At 52.5% G+C, this 18,457-nt stretch overlaps 1 protein-coding gene and 1 long non-coding RNA gene across 4 annotated transcripts; one reads left to right on the forward strand and one right to left on the reverse strand.

The window, feature by feature from the left end:
• Nucleotides 1-665: 665 nt before the first annotated feature.
• On the reverse strand, nt 666-14,625 carry MIS18BP1 (MIS18 binding protein 1). Of its 2 annotated transcripts, XM_053945904.1 has the most exons (16): nt 13,883-14,623; nt 12,537-12,662; nt 11,776-12,284; nt 10,836-10,912; nt 10,125-10,255; nt 8,945-9,035; nt 8,548-8,711; nt 7,725-7,888; nt 7,152-7,260; nt 5,648-6,485; nt 4,643-4,812; nt 3,205-3,344; nt 2,574-2,722; nt 1,969-2,053; nt 1,365-1,407; nt 666-1,214 (listed from the first exon to the last, which is right to left on the reverse strand). In XM_053945904.1, the coding sequence occupies exons 1-16, from the start codon at nt 14,532-14,534 to the stop codon at nt 1,120-1,122; spliced, it is 3,543 nt and encodes a 1,180-aa protein (XP_053801879.1). In that variant the 5' UTR covers nt 14,535-14,623; the 3' UTR covers nt 666-1,119. The 2 variants fall into 2 exon arrangements, 1 of the variants encoding a protein (XP_053801879.1); XR_008431504.1 differs by lacking the exons at nt 666-1,214; nt 1,365-1,407 and having other exon boundaries at nt 2,574-2,643; nt 13,883-14,625.
• A 203-nt stretch (nt 14,626-14,828) lies between these two features.
• Nucleotides 14,829-17,458, forward strand: LOC128789576 (uncharacterized). Of its 2 annotated transcripts, XR_008431450.1 has the most exons (4): nt 14,829-15,076; nt 15,519-15,637; nt 16,107-16,167; nt 16,618-17,458. It is a non-coding gene; the product is annotated as an uncharacterized LOC128789576 (long non-coding RNA). The 2 variants fall into 2 exon arrangements; XR_008431451.1 differs by lacking the exon at nt 16,107-16,167.
• Nucleotides 17,459-18,457: the final 999 nt, after the last annotated feature.

Here is an 18,457-nt window from a genome sequence, read left to right on the forward strand (position 1 = left end):
GATCGGCATTCCCGTCCCTTCGGGCAGCAGCACTTCCCCGGGAAGAGGCCGGGACAGGGAGAAATCCATCCCTGGAGCAGGAGCTGTCCTGGGCAGCCGGGGTCAGCCACTCGCAGCAGCGTGTGCCCCGCTCAGGTGAGACCCCACCTGCAGAGCTGCCCCAGCCCTGGAGTGAGCCCAGAGGAATCCACAGAGCCAGGCTGGGAGAGCTGGGAATGCTCCCCTGGAGAGGAGAAGGCTCCAGGGAGAGCTCAGAGCCCCTTGCAGGGCCTGGAGGGGCTCCAGGAGAGCTGGAGAGGGACTGGGGACAAGGGATGGAGGGACAGGAGCCAGGGAATGGCTCCCAGTGCCAGAGGGCAGGGATGGGTGGGAGATTGGGAATTGGGAATTCCTGGCTGGGCTGGAATTGCCAGAGCAGCTGTGGCTGCCCCTGGATCCCTGGCAGTGCCCAAGGCCAGGTTGGACACTGGGGCTGGAGCAGCCTGGGACAGTGGGAGGCATCCCTGCCATGGAATGGGTGGCCCTGGGTGGGATTTAAGGTCCCTTCCCACCCAAAGCATTCCATGATTTCAAACCAAGAGGATGAAGCATTGCAGGCACCATTCTAAGTTGGACAGCTCCTGGATTCTGCTGCCCCACAACTCTGAGTAATCTGTGAGTAAAAAGCTTCTTCTTGTTTATTACATTAAGGAAATATAAAAATTCAAGCTGTCCCTAGAGTAAATTTAAAAGCAATTTCATTTCCTTCTGGACTGCTCTTGAATTTATTATACAGCCATATCCGAGAAGATATTTTAGCTTAAAATGTATCATAAGTTGGCATTCATTGGTATCTATGTACATTTCTCCTTCCCAGGAGAAACAGGACATGGAGAGGAGGAGCCTGGACAAGGAAATGCCACTTTGTACAAATGGAAAATCCAAGCATTGCTGGCAGGGTGGGAACAGAGTTAAAACACATAAAACCAGAGCAGGGCAGCTTTTCCAAACTGAAATAATTCCAGCATTCCCTCCCAGAGGGCAGCAGAACCCCCGTGCTCTGAACAGCAAGTGAACAACACATCCACAGAGTCCATCAGATGGGAAAGTAGGAGGTGCTGAACACATCCACAAAGTCCATCAGACAGAAAAGTAGGAATCATCCTGCTCCTCACCAGATGAGTCTGGATTCTCAGCCTCGAAGAGCTTCCCCACCACTGGGGCTGGGGTCACTCCTGCAATAAAAACAGGGATCATCAGGGGATGTCCCAGTGGGAGACGGGGGCAGGGAAGGTTCAGAGAGCAAAAGGCTGATGGGACACGGCCCACGGTGGTAGAGAAGGAAGGGAAGGAGCTGGAAATGAGGAGGAGCCAGGAATACTCACTCTTGGTTCTGCAGGAAGGTGGTGTCTCCAGTGCAGCTTTGGCCTGAGGGAGGGAAGGAAGGAGAGAGGCTCAGCCAGGGCTGGCACCAGCTCAGGGTCCCCATTTCCCAGAATTTCCACAATTGCTTTCCCTGAACCGCAGGCACAAGCTGCTCCCAGGATCACAGGGTTTTATGGAAAAGCCAAAGGAGCTGCAGAGCCTGGGAGAGTGGAAGAATTGATACCTAAACTCAGGGATACAAGGTAACTTATGGTCACTATTAGGAGTTGGACTGGATGATCCTTGTGGGGCCCTTATGGGTACCTCAGGATATCCTATGGTTATTATTCCTTTTCCCACTGTTCAGAAGAATTTAATAAGAACCTAAAGATCATGGAATTCCAAAGCAATTCCAAATCCTGACTAAAAGCAACGGAGTTAATCCTGACAGTGAAGAGCTCCCGTCTCACAAAAGAACTTCTCTCCACAGCAGCAGATACCAAACCCAGGGAGGGTTCCCATTTTCCATCCAGAGCACACAGGGGGCTGTGATCCTGGGATTCTGTCTCCTCTGGCCAAGCTGTGCCTGGCTCAGGTGGCAGTGGGCAGTGAAAGCAGCATTACCGTCTTCTTCTTGACCTTGTCCCAGGTGCCTCTGCTGCCCTGCGTGTTCTTCTGCATGTGGAACACGTGCCGGTCGTAGTCGTTCCTGGGACACGAGGGAGCAGGGCTCAGCGGGGCTGGGATGCTGCCATGGAACCCTCTGCGTGCAGCCACGGACCCCACCCGGCTCCAGCTCCCACAGGGGATGAGCAGGGCTGGATCACGGGCTGCAAATCCCAGTGCAGGATGACACCGAGCCTCATCCCCTCCCCGGGCCCAGCCCACGTCACTGGGACAAGGCCCCGCTGGCTCCGCGTTCCCAGACGGTCCCGGTTATTTGTGCAGAGCCTGGAGCCTTGGCTCCAGGGCAGGACTGAAGGCTCTGCTGAGGCTGAAGCCCAAGCCAGGGCCATTCCCAGGGCTGGGAGCAGGAGCTGCCCACAGGGAGCTGAGCAGCTCCAGCAGCACCCGGGGCCGCGGGGAAGAGCTTTCCCCAGGCACCCCGAGGCTACAGGAGTGGCTGGAAGCGAGCTGCTGTCCCAGCTCCAAAGCCATCTTTCTCAGAGACAAAAAGGGAGCTTGGGGCAGTGCCAAGGCTCACAGAGGGCTGGTGGGGGAGCTCCTACCTGTTGATGGGGACCAGCATTCCCGGGCTGATGTGCTCACACTGCGGGGTTTTCACAGGGGGAAAGAGGCCTGAGGAGGGGGTGAGCGGGAGCTCTGAGAGGGTGAAATCCTTGGTGTCCCCGTCCTGGCTCCCTCGCAGTGCTGGCAGCTGCAGAGCCACCTCAGAGCTGTCAGTCACCTGAGCCTGGAGTGCCCCTCTCCCCCCTTTCAGCAGTTCCTCCATTCCTCCCTGCCCTGGATCTGATTCCCCCTGTCCCCTCATGCCCAGAACCAGACACGACCCTGCACCTCCACCTTGGTCCGAGCGCCCCTCCAGATCCTGCCCAGCATTTGGCTGAGGGGTTTTGGTGCTGCCACACCCTCAAAAAGTAATTTCTGGTAACAATCCCAAGCTCCAAGCTGCCCAGGACCGCTCAGCAGGACAATTACTCAGGTGGTGCTGTCACCATGCAGAGGGCCCTCCCAGCCTGTCCAACCTCCTCACTGCCACCAGCCAAGGGCTGCTCCAGCACGTGAAGGAAAGAAGCCTCTTCCCACAGCTGCCCAGGGTTTTATTGGTGGAACTGGAGCAGCCCCGTGGCACACCCAGCAGGAGAGCAGTCCCACAGGTGCTCAGGACTTGGGGTTTACCTGCACCCTCCTGTTCTGGAAGGGCGTCGCGGTGAAGACGTCGTCGTGGTTGTCCTTGGGCAGCTGCTCCAGGAACTCCCTCATCTGCTGCTTCCGCTTGAGGGTGCCCACCTTGGCAGTGATCGCTGGCTCCTTCTTATCTGCAGGATCCAAACAGGAATTGTCTGAGACAGCAGCTATGGGGTTAAAATTCACTGCCTGCAGTCAGTGCCACAGCCCAGTCCGTCCTCTGGTGAAATCTCTTAGAGCTTCTTTAGGATCCTTTTGAGTTCTCACACAATTTTTGCTTTCCAAAGCAGTTTCCTCACTCCATCTTCAGGGGAGGGTCACTGCAGAGCCTCCAGAGCCACTGCAGGGTCACACATCAGGTTCACTGTGACTGTGACAGAACTGTGCTCACATGTGCCTTGCAGAGAGCAAACCCACAGGTGTGTCCCCGTGTCAGGAGGCAGCCAGGCTCAAAGGCTCTGCTGCTCAGGGACACTTCCACTGAAGCCAGGCTCAGGAATGCTCAGCTCAACTTGTATCCATGGCAAACCTAAATCCAATCCAGCCCCCAAAGGAAGCTGCAGTGTGGGGATGGCAAACACCAGAGAATGGGACTGGGCTGTGCTGACTCCACGCTGCCCTTAGGCATCCAAGAACCCAAATCCCATCTGGACAGAGCTCTGCAAGGAGCTTGTGACCTGCTGGGCCTCAAGGAGCTTCTCAGGATGTCAAGAACTCTTTCCCCTGAAGGGTGAGGGCCAGAGAAAGTCTTCCCCTCATGCCAACAACTGGAAAACTCCACAAGAAGAGAAAGGTTCTTGCTCTTTTTGTCACCTCAGTCATTCATGACATCCTCCAACCTCCACACACCCTGTGAGCTGACCTGGCTCACAGCCACACCCTGATGTACTCTTGTGGATTTATCCCATGGGAGCACAATTGGTGAGGCTGGAAAAGCCCTCCCAGCCTATCCAGTCCAACCCTTCCTCAGCACTGCCCCATGTCCCCAGGTGCCACATGCACTGGGCTTTTAAAGCCCCCAGGATTGGGCACTCCAAATCTTCCTGGGCAGCTCCTGCCAAGGCCTGAGCCCCCTTTCCATGGGGAAATTCCTGCTGCTGCCCACCCTGAGCCTGCCCTGGCCCAGCCTGAGGCCGTTCCCTCTCCTCCTGTCCCTGTTCCCTGGAGCAGAGCCCGACCCCCCCGGCTGTCCCCTCCTGGCAGGAGCTGTGCAGAGCCACAAGGTCCCCCCTGAGCCTCCTTTGCTCCAGGCTCAGCCCCTTCCCAGCTCCCTCAGGAATTCTCCAGCCCCTTCCCAGCTCCCTCAGCCTCTCCTGGGGCTGCAGCCCCTTCCCAGCTCCGTTTCTTTCCCTGGACACACTCCAGCCCTCAGTGTCTGAATCCGAATTATTTACCACCCACACAACGCCCAGAAAGAAGATGCTGGTACCTTTCTTCTCAGATTTTTCTGACGTGGTTCTCCTGGGCTGCCACGTGGAGCCTTTCCCCTCCTGCTCCTCCAGGTACTTCCCCTGGCACTCCTCGGCTGAGCGGGACCCCACAGCCATGGCCACCTCCTGCCAGAAGCTGCTCCTGTGCTTCGGGAACGCCGCGATGGCCCTGCAGGGACAGCACGGGCACAGCGTCACCAGGCAGGGCACCTGTGGGGCACAGCCCTGGAACGTGCCTGGGAATGACCTGGGCCATGGATTGGGCAATCTGGGCTCTGCCTCTGTTGCCTCTGGCCTCTTCTTGCCCAGAGCAGCTGTGGCTGCCCCTGGATCCCTGGCAGTGCCCAAGGCCAGGTTGGACACTGGGGCTGCAGCAGCCTGGGACAGTGGGAGGTGTCCCTGCCATGGCAGGGGTGGCCCTGGGTGGGATTTAAGGTCCTCCAACCCAAACCATTCTGTGATCCTGTGGTGTCTTTTCTTCAGAACAGGCACATTTATTTAAACACTTTCAACTGACAGATGTGTCACAAGATAAATTTCCTGCTCACTTGTGCAGGTCCCCTCAGACCTGAGCTCCTGCTCATCTAAAAGAGCTAAACCCAAACTTGGCCATTTTACACTCAGTGTCTGTTCAATATTGCCCAGTGGTTTAAGTAATTGGATGATGGATTAATTAAACACCCTTGCAGTTAACCTGCCCTTACCAAACTTGCTCACAAAACCACATCATGTTTAACCTGTTACTGCAATCTGGGGAGGGCACCTGCTCTTCACCATATTATACTGATGGTTTGTGAAGAAAATTAATAGGGAATAATTATTCTAATTATTATTCGGGAACCAAAATAAGGAAACAAGAAATTGAATAGGGAATATTTCTAATACGGAATTAAAACATAAAGGAAACCTGGGAAATCATTAATCTGAAAACCCCCAGTCCAGACCATTCAAATCCTTTTGATGCCGAGGGAAACTTTTCCTCTGAACACAGACTGAGCCCTTACTTGTGAAGTTTCTGTAATTCCTTCTCAGACCAGCCATCAGCTGCCCTTGGAAAAAGTTCCAGAGATTTCTGCCCTTTTGCCTCTCTCAGTTTTGCTGCTGAAGCCCTGGCACTGTTGGAGACTCCATGGCTTGTTTTCATCTGGGGTACTCTGGCATTCCTGTCCTTGCCCTGAATTTCCTCCTCGGTTTCGGGCTCGGTGTTGGAATCGACCAGCCTGGGAGGGTTGGTCCTGCCCCGTGCCCTCCTGGCCTGAGCAGGCAGGCAGGAAGAACTGGACTCAGAGGATGTTTTCCCTTCAGAAGGGGACTCAGACTCGTCACTGGACTCGGTCCCACTCAGCCGCACCAGCACATTCCGGGAGGGCTTTCCTGTCCTTTGGCCACAGGACTTGTTTGCATCATCCCTGGAACCTCTGGAGCCAGAGCAAGGTTTCTGGCTTCGAGACTCTGGTTTTAATATGGGTTTATTTTTCCTCCTGATCAGCAGTGGAGCGTCCTCACTGGACTGCTCCTCCTCATCCTCTGAAGGTTCCTGGGCGAGGAGAATCCTCTCCTTTCCTGGGAGGCGCTGCTTGGCTGACCTGAGGGAGTTCCTGTAGCCCTGCTCGTACATGCTCAGCTCTTCAGAGCCTGCTGCTCTCTTTGCTGCCTCCGGGGCTCTGCTGCTGTGTTTGTTCAGCCCCTTGGTGTTTAAGGAAGCCCCCCTGGCAGGGAGCTGGGATTTCGTTTCTGTGCCCCTGATTCCAGGGGCACTCTCCTCCTCATCCGAAAGGAAGCGCCTGCTCTTCCTGCTGCTGGGGTCTCCTCTGGAAGTGGCTCCTCTCTCACTGCTTTTCCCTGGAAGAGAGGGAGCCAGAGCCCGTCAGGGGGTGCAGGGTGGGTCCTGCTGTGCTTGCAGCACAGGGATCTGCACCCCCTCCAGAGCTTTACCTGCCAAACTACAAACTCAGAGCTGCTCTCAAGGGCTCTCCGAAACTCTACTGACTGAGCAGGCACATCCCCAGAGCTCTGCTCTGCTCCAGAGAGCTTTTCTGCAGGAAACATTGCAGCTGCTTTAAGAGAGAAACTTCTGCTTTATATTGCACATTCTTCTCAGGCTTCTAGCACCACCAAATTCTACTAAAACCAAATTTTTGTTAAAAATTCTGTTAAGAGATTTTTTTGCCAACATTTCATTTCTTCCATCCACTTTAAAAAGCAAAGCCAGGCTTCAAGGTCAGTGGATTGGTGAACTCCAAAATGTCCAAATCCCTTCATTTCAATTTCCAGAATGAAATCTCTGTGTTCCCGTTATGTAATTAACAAAGTGATTTACAAACATAGTTCTTGTTTGGAGCTGTGAAACTCCACATGAATGCAACTCTGATGATTCTTCAGAGAAAAAGCAGTTGATCATTAAAATATTTGAATCATTTCTTTGCATTAACAGACCCAACCCTACTGCTCCAGCACCCACTCAATTCCACCAATAACTTGAAAATAGAAAAAAAAATTAGTTTTTACCTTTACTTTGGTGTTTTGGCATTTCCTCTGTTGTCTTCATGTCTTCCTTTGGTTTATTCTTCTTGGAGGTGGAACTGGTCTTTCTTTTGGGTCTTTCACTACTAAGCATCTTCAAAATAAAACAATTGACTCTAAAACTTATTAAATCTCCTTTTCTCCAGGCTGAGCTCCCTTCCCAGCTCCCTCAGCTGTTCCTGGGGCTCCAGCCCCTTTCCCAGCTCCGTTCCCTTCCCTGGAAATGCTCCAACCCCTCAGAGTCTCTCTTGGAGTGAAAGGCCCAGAACTGACCCCAGGATTTGTGGTGGGACCTCACCAAGTTCCTGTCTGATACAATTATCTTCCAAAACACCCCCAATTTTTTCCCCAGAAAGAAATCCGCATTATGTCAGATTTAGAGACCACAATTATCTGATAATATGGACATAAGGCTATTTTTTGGTGTGTTTTCTAATACTTTGAACATGTTTGCAAGATTTCCTTTCTCTTCGGGTGCCTCTAAGAGCTGCACCTGTTCTGTTCCCTACCTGGCCAAGTTTAACAATTCTATTTAAGTGACACTTAAGAGGATCTTACCAGGCTGAGATAATCCACCCCTCCATTTTCTATGGTGACGTTCAGGTTCCGATCCACAAACTCCCTCTGCCCACACCAGAAGTTCAGGGGGGGTTTGATGCGGCGCCCGCTGCGAGTGTAGACACTGCTCGAGTCGTTCCTGGAGCTGTGCTTTGGTGTTATGACTGCAAGGGAAAAAAAGCCCAAAGAAAGAGGAGTTTTGTCCCAAACACTGCATGGAAAATTCAGTTTAGCAGATTTCACAAGCAAGAGGAACAATGTTGTGTTTAAACTGGACTACAAGGGAAATGTAAAATGTACCCAAAGTTGTTCTTTTCAAAGCATTGTGATAGAAATAACAGGACTGAAGTAAGAAGCTTCACAAATGATAAAATTTACTGTGGTGAACTTTTTACTTTTTCTTTGTTTAGAAAGTTATAAATACTGTGAAAATCATTTGAGGAGGGAGAATGATAAAAAAAAGTTGTCACATGTAACAGCTGCTCACTGAGACAAATGAGAGCGAAAAATAAATGGGAGTCATGAGTGAAAAGCATAAAAGCTTTTACAGTGCTAGCAAGAAAACCTGATTCCAGCACTAACAAACAGCACAGTGGGGTTTGGGAAAGGCCCATTGGACCCAGAAAAGGTCTGAATTAAACCCCAGAGCTGTCAGTGCCCGTGGTGAGGCAGGGACTGCACTCAAAGGCTGAGCCAAACCAGGGGCCTTTTACAGCTTTACAGCCATTTCCTGGAAACACAACCAGCATCATGAACCTTTCCACAACCCACCCCAGCCACCCCCAGGTGTCTTTTCCAAAGGAAAGGATTGTTAAATACTCACAGATGTTCTCATGATTCTCTGGTGATATGTCATAGGTGCAGTTTCTCAGTGCAGGTTTCTTTGCACTGCTTGCTGAGCCTCTTGTGGTTTCCAACACATCAGTTCCCCCCACGGAGTCATTCTCCTCGTTTTCCTCCCCACCACTATCTTGAACTAGTTCTTTCCTGATGGTTTGGGGTTTGAGACAAGAAATGACAGCCACTGAGGAAGCTGCTCGTTAACAAACAGGGAAGATGTGAAGCCCTGGTGGGCAGGAGCCTGGTGGCCCAGCACAGCAGAGTGGTTTCATGCCCACATCTAAAACATTTCACACTCCTCTGGTGTAACACCCTCAAAAAGCAAAGTCTCAATGAACACTTAGAACACGGCAATGATAGAGAATCTCCAAAGAAGTTACCTCCTCCTTTCCTCAAGAAACTCCTCCACGTACTCCTTCCACCTTCTGGAGAAGCCAAACGTGAATTTCTTGATGAAGCGGTAGGGGAACCCTGAGGGGAGCACAGGGGACATGAGCAGCAGCTCAGCAGGGCTGGCACTCCCTCAGGGGACAGAAGAACCCCCAGAGCCTGTTAAACCCAAACATCAGAGGAACCGACCCAGACAATTCCATCCAGCACACTCCAGTCACTCTTGGGTCTAGGAAACCTCTGCAGCACTAGAGCCACTCTGCTCACAAGCCTCATGCTGCTACTTTTCTTTCTCAGAATATTAATATAGAAACAAATATAAGTTCTTAGCAAAGAAAGTAATAAAATCTTCAGTGGACTAGATGAAGAACAAGGAGATCAGACAACACCCAAAATCCTCCATCTTGTCTTCTCTCCACCTCCATACTAAAAACCCAAAACTCTAAGTTTTTCACTCTGTGATAAACTATACTACTGTCTATTTCACACACTCATAGATTCCAATTCATCCCAAAGTCTTGGAAGCTTCCTCTATGGACGAAGGTTAAAAGCAGTGTTCTCCTGGGGATCAGGATATCTCAGGACAGGCAGAGAAATATTCCCTGTGCCCTGGGTTCCAACGTCTGTGGGCCTGAAAGAGCCCACAGTGAGCGTGTGTTGGGTAAAAAATGGTGTAACACACCTGGGGCACAGCTGGGTTAGGGAAGTAATGCTGAGGGAATGGCTGGAGCTGGAAGTGGGGTGGGGGGTCAGGCTGGATTTCAGGGAAAGGCTCTTCCCCAGAGGGTGCTGGCACTGCCCAGGCTCCCCAGGGAATGGGCACGGCCCCGAGGCTGCCAGAGCTCCAGGAGCCTTTGGACAGCGCTGCCAGGGATGCCCAGGGTGGGACTGTTGGGGGTCTGGGCAGGGACAGGGGTTGGGATGATCCTGGGGGTCCCTCCAGCTCAGGACATTCCACGATTCCAGCTAATGTTTGTGTCCTCAGAGCTGCCTGTGAGCACTGACAAGCAGCTCATTCCCAGCGAACGTGCCAGAGCAGCACACAGAGCAAGGAGAACAACTCCTGTATTTCCATCTGCGTGGAAATCCCATTTCCTTACAAATCCCACATGCTCCAAACCAAGCTGAAAGAGTCTGTAATTTGTAAGGCATTCAGAATCAGCAGCTCACCCTCCTTCCTCATGGCAGCTGTGTCTATCTTGCCCTGCAGCTGGTAGACAGCTCCCGAGGAGGTCTGCACCTGGTTGTGAGTGACGCGCTGCGTGATGGCGCTGCTGTGCCACAGCAGCTGCTTCATGTCCCTGGCAAAAGACACAACAGCAACCACAGAAATCAATTCCAGAAGGGATTCCAGTCTGGAATGCTGGCACTCCATGTTTTCTGAGGGATTCAGGTGTTGGCAGGATGTGCTCTGGGCTCAGTTTTCCTCTCTTAGCCTGGCACTGACACAGCTCTGCCTCGCCTGACACTGGGGCAGGGGACAAACTGAACATGTCCCTGCTGCAGGAGTCACTCATGGGACAGCAGATGGACTGAAGCCAGCTCATTACAGCAGCCCAGCTTGGATGGGGCTTGGAGCAGCCTGGGACAGCAGGAGGTGTCCCTGCCCTTGGCAGGGCTGGGGCTGGATGGGCTCTAAGCTCCTCTCCCAACCCAAACTGTCCAGAGCCATTTGATATTTGATTTATTTCTCTGAAGCTTTCTGATTATCTCAGCACAGGACTCTGAAATGAGTTCACCAGTAGTTCTCTGGATGCTGGTTCTCCCCCTCTTGCCCACACAAAGGAATTGTCTCTTCCTTGAAAGTCTAAGCTCTGCACCATTACCTCGTGTTTGGTGTCCATGGTTGACTTTACATTTAAATAATAAACTGGTTCTTACTTCCTTTTCCCTTCCACACAGATTGTCGTGTTTCCAGGCAGCACTTTAATCCTCCAGCTGTGCAGGCAGATGTTTTTCTGTTTAAAAAAAAAAAAAAAAAAAAAGACAATAAATGGTTTAGAAGTATTTATTAGCCAGTCCCCCTCAGTAATCATATCCAATAACAAAAATATCTCTTTCAGTATATTCTAAGCTCAGTCCTGAAGGTAACTTGGTTCAATTCAGAAACGCATCAAACACTCTAGGCCACGGTGAGGGGGAAGAGAACAAGTCCCTTGCAGGTTTCCCCAGAGTAGAAGAGAAGCCCAAGCCTTGGGCAGGTGTGCTTGTGCCAGGTTCCCAGGGAACCCCAGGGATGCAGCACTGCTCTCCTAGGAAGAGGCTCTGCTCCAGTTCAATTGAACAGGAGTCTGGATGTTCCACAGGAAAGCCAAGCCCTCCCCCTCCCCAACAGCACATTCCTGGATGGATTCATGCCCAGCTGGGAAAGGTCTCTCCTCCCTGGATCTGAGCAGGCAGCCAGGAGCTGGCAGGGCCCATGATCACACCATGGCTTGTGCACACTAAACCAAAAGTGCTTCTTTTACACAGGAAAAAAACAAAAAAAAAAAAAAAAAACCAAAAAAAAAAACCACAAAAAAAACCAAAAAAAACAAAAAAAAAAAAAACAAAAAAAAAAAAAAAAAAAAAAAAAAAAACAAAAAAAAAACAAACAAAAAAAAAAAATAAAACAAACAAACCACCAAACCCTGAACATTTGTCATCTTGGAGCAAGGAAAAAAAAGGAACCCTTTGCATGGGAAAATTTACTGGTAAAATCTAATGGAATAACAGTTTATTCTCTTCTCAGTGTTCCTTGCTTTTGACAAGAAAAAGAATAACTTTGAGCTATCAGCCCAGAGGAATTTCTCATTTTCCCTCAGGGATTATTTTCTCCCACCTCTTTGTGAGCTTTGCCAGCAGGTTGATCAGTAGGAGGTTTATCCAAAGGGGCCTTGGGTTCTTCTGCCAGCCTCTGCTTCCTTGGAATGTGGACTGGAGAGTAGAGCATGATGCTACAGAAGCGCTGGGAGGGGTTTTCAGGATTAGTCTCTGGTGCCTTTTCCACTGCTGGAGCAGCTGGTTTTTTGCTGGGCTGCAACTCTCTGTCTTCATGAAGCTCTGTACGTTTTGCTTCTCCATTTCCCGACCTTCCTTTTACCTGATCCCCCTTTTCCCAAGGGGTGGGGTTCACTTGCAAAGGAGTAGCCACTGTACTTTGAGACACTTCTCCATCAGCATCTACTTCTATAGATTCCACCAGGAAAACATCCACATCATCCTTATCAGAGTCCACATCCTCTGCAGGCTCATTCCCTGGCTGCTCAGCACAGGCAGGCTGGACTGAAGGATTCTCTGCAGTTGTGGAAGGAGGAACATTCTGCTGGGTTTGGGTTGAAGGTGGTCTAGCTGCCCATTTAAAGAAAAAAAGAAGAAATAACAAAAAATTAGGGATATTTAAGCATGGGAACAGGCTGCCTGGGGGGTGGAGGAGACCCATGCCAGGAGGGATTTAAAGCCCTGTGGATGTGGCACTTGGGGACAGGGCAGAGTGCTGGGGGAACAGTTGGACTTGATGGCCTCAGAGGGCTTTCCCAAGCTCAGCAATGCCGTGGCTCTCTGCCTGGAGGGAGTTTGTGCTCTCCAGAGCAACCCCAGTACCTTGGTGCTGCTGCTGCAGTTGCCACTTCACCCGCAGGAAGAACTTCTGGGGGGTTTCCAGCACGGGAGGCTCTGCTGGGGGCACTTCCAGGGGCTCCATCCTGGGAACCTGAGGCAAAAATGGCTCTGGAAAACAACCAAACAAACCCCAAAACCCTCTTTAGATTTGGGGAAGAAAAACATTTCATGGGGGGGGGAGGTGGGGACAATATGATATTTTATATGCTTTTTATTTAAAAAATCCCCACAGAATCCCAGAAAGGTTTGAGTAGGAAGGGACCTTAAATCCCATCCCAATCCACCCCTGCCATGGCAGGGACACCTTGCACTGTCCCAGGCTGCTCCAAGCCCTGTCCAGCCTGGCCTTGGGCACTGCCAGGGATCTAAAAAAGGGTCACATCCAGCCTGGGTTCAGCTGCAAACCTGCTGAGGGTGCACTGGATCTCACCGTGTCATGGATAAAGGTAAAAGCCAGCAGGGAAAGCCCAGGCAAATGCCCCAGTGGGATTTCAAACCCCAAGCAGAGTTCCTTTCCCTTCCCCGCACAGAGTGTAAGGAATAGTTACAGCAATTTGTTTTGACTTTTTTTTAGTTACAATGTGGTTTTGAAGGTGTTGCACGTGTCAAACCCACTCATAAACACAAGAGGAAGAACAATTAGAGCCAGAGTGAGGCAGAGGGGAAGGAAACCGAAAGGGAGGGAATCCTCTACCATACAGAGCACGGAAGACACATCAGCACTGCTACAGACACGTTTCAGCACCACAAAACTTCACCAACCAACTTGTTTTTATCCCAGCAGCTGGGGTGCAACCAGTGCTGGTGTTTTCTACACCCACCAAGGGGCTCTGGCTGCTTTTCTCAGATCCTGAAAGAGCCACGAGTGGGACACAGAGGGAAAATGTTCACACCTGAGCCAGCTCTCCTGGAGAAGCTGTGGAACAATCATTGCTTCCCAAGTGTGCCCAGCTCTGCACTGATGGGTGTTGGTGTCAGGGGGCTTTGTCCTCTCCATAGGCCTTCCAAGGAGAAAGGATTAAGGCAATTGGTAGCAGCATTGAGAGCTCTTTCCTTTCAACAGGTGACTCCAGTGTGCTCCAAAATAATAAAAACCGTTCGGGAAAAAGAACTGTTAATAATTCCTGTAATTTGGGATTGTGGACTAATGTAAAGAATGAAAAGGTTTAGGAGAATGCGAAAATCAGGGATGCCACTTACTGCAGCACAAGATGCCTGAAAGTTCTAAGAACCAAACTCAGGTTTACATCCTTGTGCTTTTTATTCCAGCTATTCACACAGGCAAACACACCATTCTCATGCAGTCACCGAGGGCTCGTGCGACTCACCTGGTCCCGGCCGGGCGCTGCGGGCCAGCCGGGCCGTGTCGGGCCCGTTCTGCCGGGCCGCGGGGCTCAGGATCACGTCGGTGGCGACCCTGCGCTGCTGCTCCGCCCGCGCCTTCATCCGCTGGAAGATCTTGATCGGCGACTCCTGCCCGGGCGGCTCCGGAGCGCGGCGCTTCGGCGGCCGCTCGGCGACGGGACCGGGCCGGCTGTCGGGACCGGGCCGGCTGTCGGGACCGGGCCGGCTGTCGGGACCGGGCCGGCTGTCGGGACCGGGACCCGGCCGGCTGTCGGGACCGGGACCCGGCCGGCTGTCGGGACCGGGACCCGGCCGGCTGTCGAGACCGGGACCGGACCCAGCCCGGCTGTCGGGACCGGGCCCAGGCCCAGGCCGGCTGTCGGGCCCAGCCCGGCTGTCGGGCCCAGCCCGGCGCTCCGGCCCCTCGAGCTGCGGGCCCGATACGCGGCTGTCCGCAGCCGCGACGCTGCCCTGGTCCTGCAGAAGCTGCTTCAGCGGGGTGAGCGTCCCCGCGGGAATGCTGCTGAGGGACACCGAGCGCAGCGGCGGCTGTCCCCAGGCGGAGCGGCGGCTGGGGGTCGCGACGATGTCGCAGAGTCCCTGGCGGCGGTCCCGGGCGGGTCCCAGTCCCCTCATGGCCGCGGGTGGGCCCCGCCGCTCGGGCGGCGCTCCGGGCCGGCCGCGCTCCCCTCACGGAACCCCGCGCACAGATTCGAGCGCCGCCGCCGCGCCCGCCGATTGGCGGAGGAGAGCGGAACTGCGGGCCGAGACCACCTTGCGCGGGTGCGGGGGGTGTTAAGAAACAGAGACATTGCCGGACGGTGTCGAGGCAGGCGGCAGCAGGCCCGGGCTACGCCCGAGCTCCCCTCTCCTCGGCACAGTGGTTCAGTCCGCCCGTGGGCAGGCTCCGCGGCCGTTGGCGCTGAGGCGGGGCGCGCTGAGGCGGGACTCCACAGGAATGGCCGGAACTCGCAAACAGCCCCGGGAGCCTCGTAGGGCGTAGCCGGGGCTCGCTGGAGCCTTTCCGGTGTGCGGGAGCCAGCCGAGCCGCAGGAGGGACGGAGCGGGGCCGGGCGGAGGCACAGCCCCGCAGCCACAGCCCCACAGCCGGCCGGGCTCAGAGGTGGATAACGAGAGGGGCGAGGGGCCAGGCAGAGCCGAGCGGTGTCCTGGCCCGAGTGAGTGTGCAGAGTTGTCGAAAAGCCCATCAGTGCACGCTGTTAATTGATAAATAGTAGATTTAATTAGTGTTCTGGAGGCCTGGCAGGTTCTGGCCTGTCCTGGCCGGAAGATCCTGTAGTAGGGGTTCATAGTTCGAGTGCGGGAAGTTACTTGAATGATGCATAAAAAACAGACGATAAATCGGAGTCACAGGTGTACCCAGCTGTACCCTGTAGCCTGGTTCTCCCTGCTAACAAGCAGCTGCAGTGCGATCAGGTGTGTCTGATTCCTAAATTAGTCCCAGCAGGTGGGTCAGAAACTCAGCTCTGAGTACGAAATTACTTCAGCGTGTGCCTGTTGATAATAAACAGCTGTGTTCAAAAACAAGGTGTTATTTTGGGATCCGGTTTGCTACTTTGCAGCTTGTTGCAATAATGAAAGACTTTGTGTTCATTACAGGAGATGTATGTGCTAATTAGCAGGGCAGTTAATAGAGCAGACAGGGAGCTGTGCTTGCTGCTCCCCGGAGAACTCGGGAGAAGGAGCCCCCAGGGCTGCAGTGTCAGGATCAGAGGCAGGTGAGTGTCAGGGGAGGGAGGGGGCCATGGAAACACAAGGGATCTCTGCATTTCCTTCTCCTGGCATCTGCCACTGGCCTTGGCTCCCGTGCTGGTCCTGCTGGAGCTTCCCAGGGAAGGAATGGGGCTGGCAGATCTGTGGGTGGGGATAGGGAAGGAGGAGACCATGGAAAAGTTACAACAGGGATCACAAGCTGTGTTCAGGTGTTACATCGGTTAAATGTCTTGATTGTGGTTTCTGATGCACTGACTTCACACAGATGGCATGGCTTCATTTGGTTCATGTGTCCTTAAAAAGCACAAAACCCCCCATTCAATCCATAATTTACTCCTTATAGTTAACGATATCTTAGTGGTCCCATCGTTTCTTAACTCCTTATCTGCTCAGCTTTTGCCCAAATGATCAAAAGCAAAGAAAATTAGTTTTGCTCCAGTTACTTGCAGAAGCCACCATTGTGCTTCCTTCCAGGAACAAAAAAGAATCCACAGGAAGTCAAGCGAGGAGGAATTCCTTCTTTCCAGGAACAAATGTGTGTGTGAGACTTGTGGGTGTAATTTGGGTAGCTGTGGAATTCCTACAAGTTTTGTTAGAATTCCTAAGCTTTGTTAGCATGGCTGAGCAGGTCCCCTCTTGTTTGTGTTACCAGATGCCAGTGGAGCTTCCCAAAAGCTCCAAAAGATTGGTTGGGGTTGGAAGGGATCCTAAATCCCATCCCATCCCACCCTGCCATGGCAGGGACACCTCCCACTGTCCCAGGCTGCTCCAGCCCCAGTGTCCAGCCTGGCCTTGGGCACTGCCAGGGATCCAGGGGCAGCCACAGCTGCTCTGGCAATTCCAGCCCAGCCCCTCTCCAACCTCCCAGCCAGGAATTCCTAAATCCCAATATTCCATCGAAATTTCCCTTCTGGCAGAAATACTCTTTTTTTTCCATAAATGGCATTTCTTGAATAATTTTAAGCTTGTTTGCTGTTTGTTCTAGAAAGGAAGATATCAGGTCTGTTATTCAGAGAAGAAAGACTAATCCAGACTAAGCAGGAAAAGCTGTTGAGGGTAAAAGAGTTCATTTGATTTTTGTTGAGTGTGGGTGGTTCTGGGGCAGAGCAGGTGCACCTGGAGACAATAAATGCAGATTTAGCTCAAGGCCTCTAAGTGACTCTGAGCCTCATCAGCTGCTTGTGCTGTGGGTTTAAAAGGACAAAAGTGGCTTTTACTGGGATTTATCCATGGGGATCTCAGCAGTTACCAGAAAGGACCTAAAACTGGGAGTCCTGCTGCTTCTCTCTGGGAAGGTGGCAGATACCAATCAAAATCTTCATGGAAAAAGAAGAATTAATCATGGGGCAAGGACGATGATTGCATTGTAAAGAATTTTCCAAGCCCCCCTTCCAGACTCTGCCTCTTTAGCTCCCAGTGGAGGTGCAACCCATGCAGCTGAAGTTTCCTGCCCTGGGTGGATCAGCTGTTTTGGCAGCAGCTGCAGAAATTCAACCCCAAGAGTCTGTGGTGTGGGTTGTACAGCCCAGCCACCTCAGTGAGATCTGTAGTGTGGGGTTAAACTGGGGAAAAACCCCACAACACCCCTTGCATGCTGTTTGGCTGAGGGGTGTGTGCTTTTCTGTGTTTTTTTCATAGAAATATTTAAGGGTTTTCCCTTTATTTGGGAGGTTCCTTTAACAAGTCTTGTCAATTAATCAATCAATCCTGTAAATTATATATATTAAGTATAGAGGTATAAGAATAAATGTTTATTCAGCTTTTGGGATTTTTAAATCAATTAATTGCATGTCTGGAAGCAAAACCCAAATGCTTATTTGGTTTGGAGCAGCTGAAAGAAGATACTTATATTTCATATATTTATACATATATAGATTTGGTTTATTAGTGAATAATCTTCATTAAACCTAAGGAAACCTATTCCTGCTGGATTCCATTGTATCTCTGTGGAGAAGCAGACTGACAGAACACCCCACGCTGTGCTTAGGGTGTTTTATTCTTATTTCTTCTTTTCCTCCTCTGGTTCAGGATTATTTATGTTCTCAGCCAACAGCTCGGGGGCTGGAAGGAGGGAGTGGGAAAGGAGGTTGTGCTTTAGGGATAGCACAAAAATAATGAACAAAAAAAATGAATTACGAGCAGCTGTGCCCGGGCTGGGGTTCCTCTTGTGAGGGAACATTTCTGCGTCCCGGGGGAAGCTGGGGCTGCCCAGCGTTCCGGAGGGAATGAAAGCGCCGAGGTGCGATGGGAGAGGAGCGCTGTCCCCACGAGGTGGCAGGAGCTGCCTTCCCGCAGCCCTCCATCCCTGCCGCTGGCAGCATGGCCATCCCGCTCCGGCTGGGGTGCTGGGGAACAGGAGCTGGAGCGGGGCTGCGGGAAAGGCACCGCACCGCTGGGCGGCACAGCCGAGCCGAGCATTCCCGGCCTCTGCCTCGGGAAAGCCGCGGCCGCTCATCGCTCACGCGGAGCAGCTGCTGCTGCTCTCCTGCTCGGCATCCCCACACACCACAGCAGCGTTCTGGCTCAGTTTTGCTGCCACGTGGGGCACAGAAATGGCTTTGCCAGGGACAGGACCCGGGGAGCAGCTGGGGCTGGGCTAGGGCAGCCTCAGGCTGGATTTCAGGGTAAAAGGTTCTTCCCCAGAGGGTGCTGGCACTGCCCAGGCTCCCCAGGGAATGGGCACAGCCCCGAGGCTGCCAGAGCTCCAGGAGAGTTTGGACAGCACTCCAGGGATGCCCAGGGTGGGGTTGTTGGGGGTCTGGGCAGGGATGGGGCTGGGATGATCCCTGTGGGTCCCTTCCAGCTCAGGATATTCTGGTTTTCAG

Source organism: Vidua chalybeata, chromosome 6, assembly GCF_026979565.1.
Source record: "Vidua chalybeata isolate OUT-0048 chromosome 6, bVidCha1 merged haplotype, whole genome shotgun sequence".
Taxonomy (NCBI): Eukaryota; Metazoa; Chordata; class Aves; order Passeriformes; family Viduidae; genus Vidua; species Vidua chalybeata.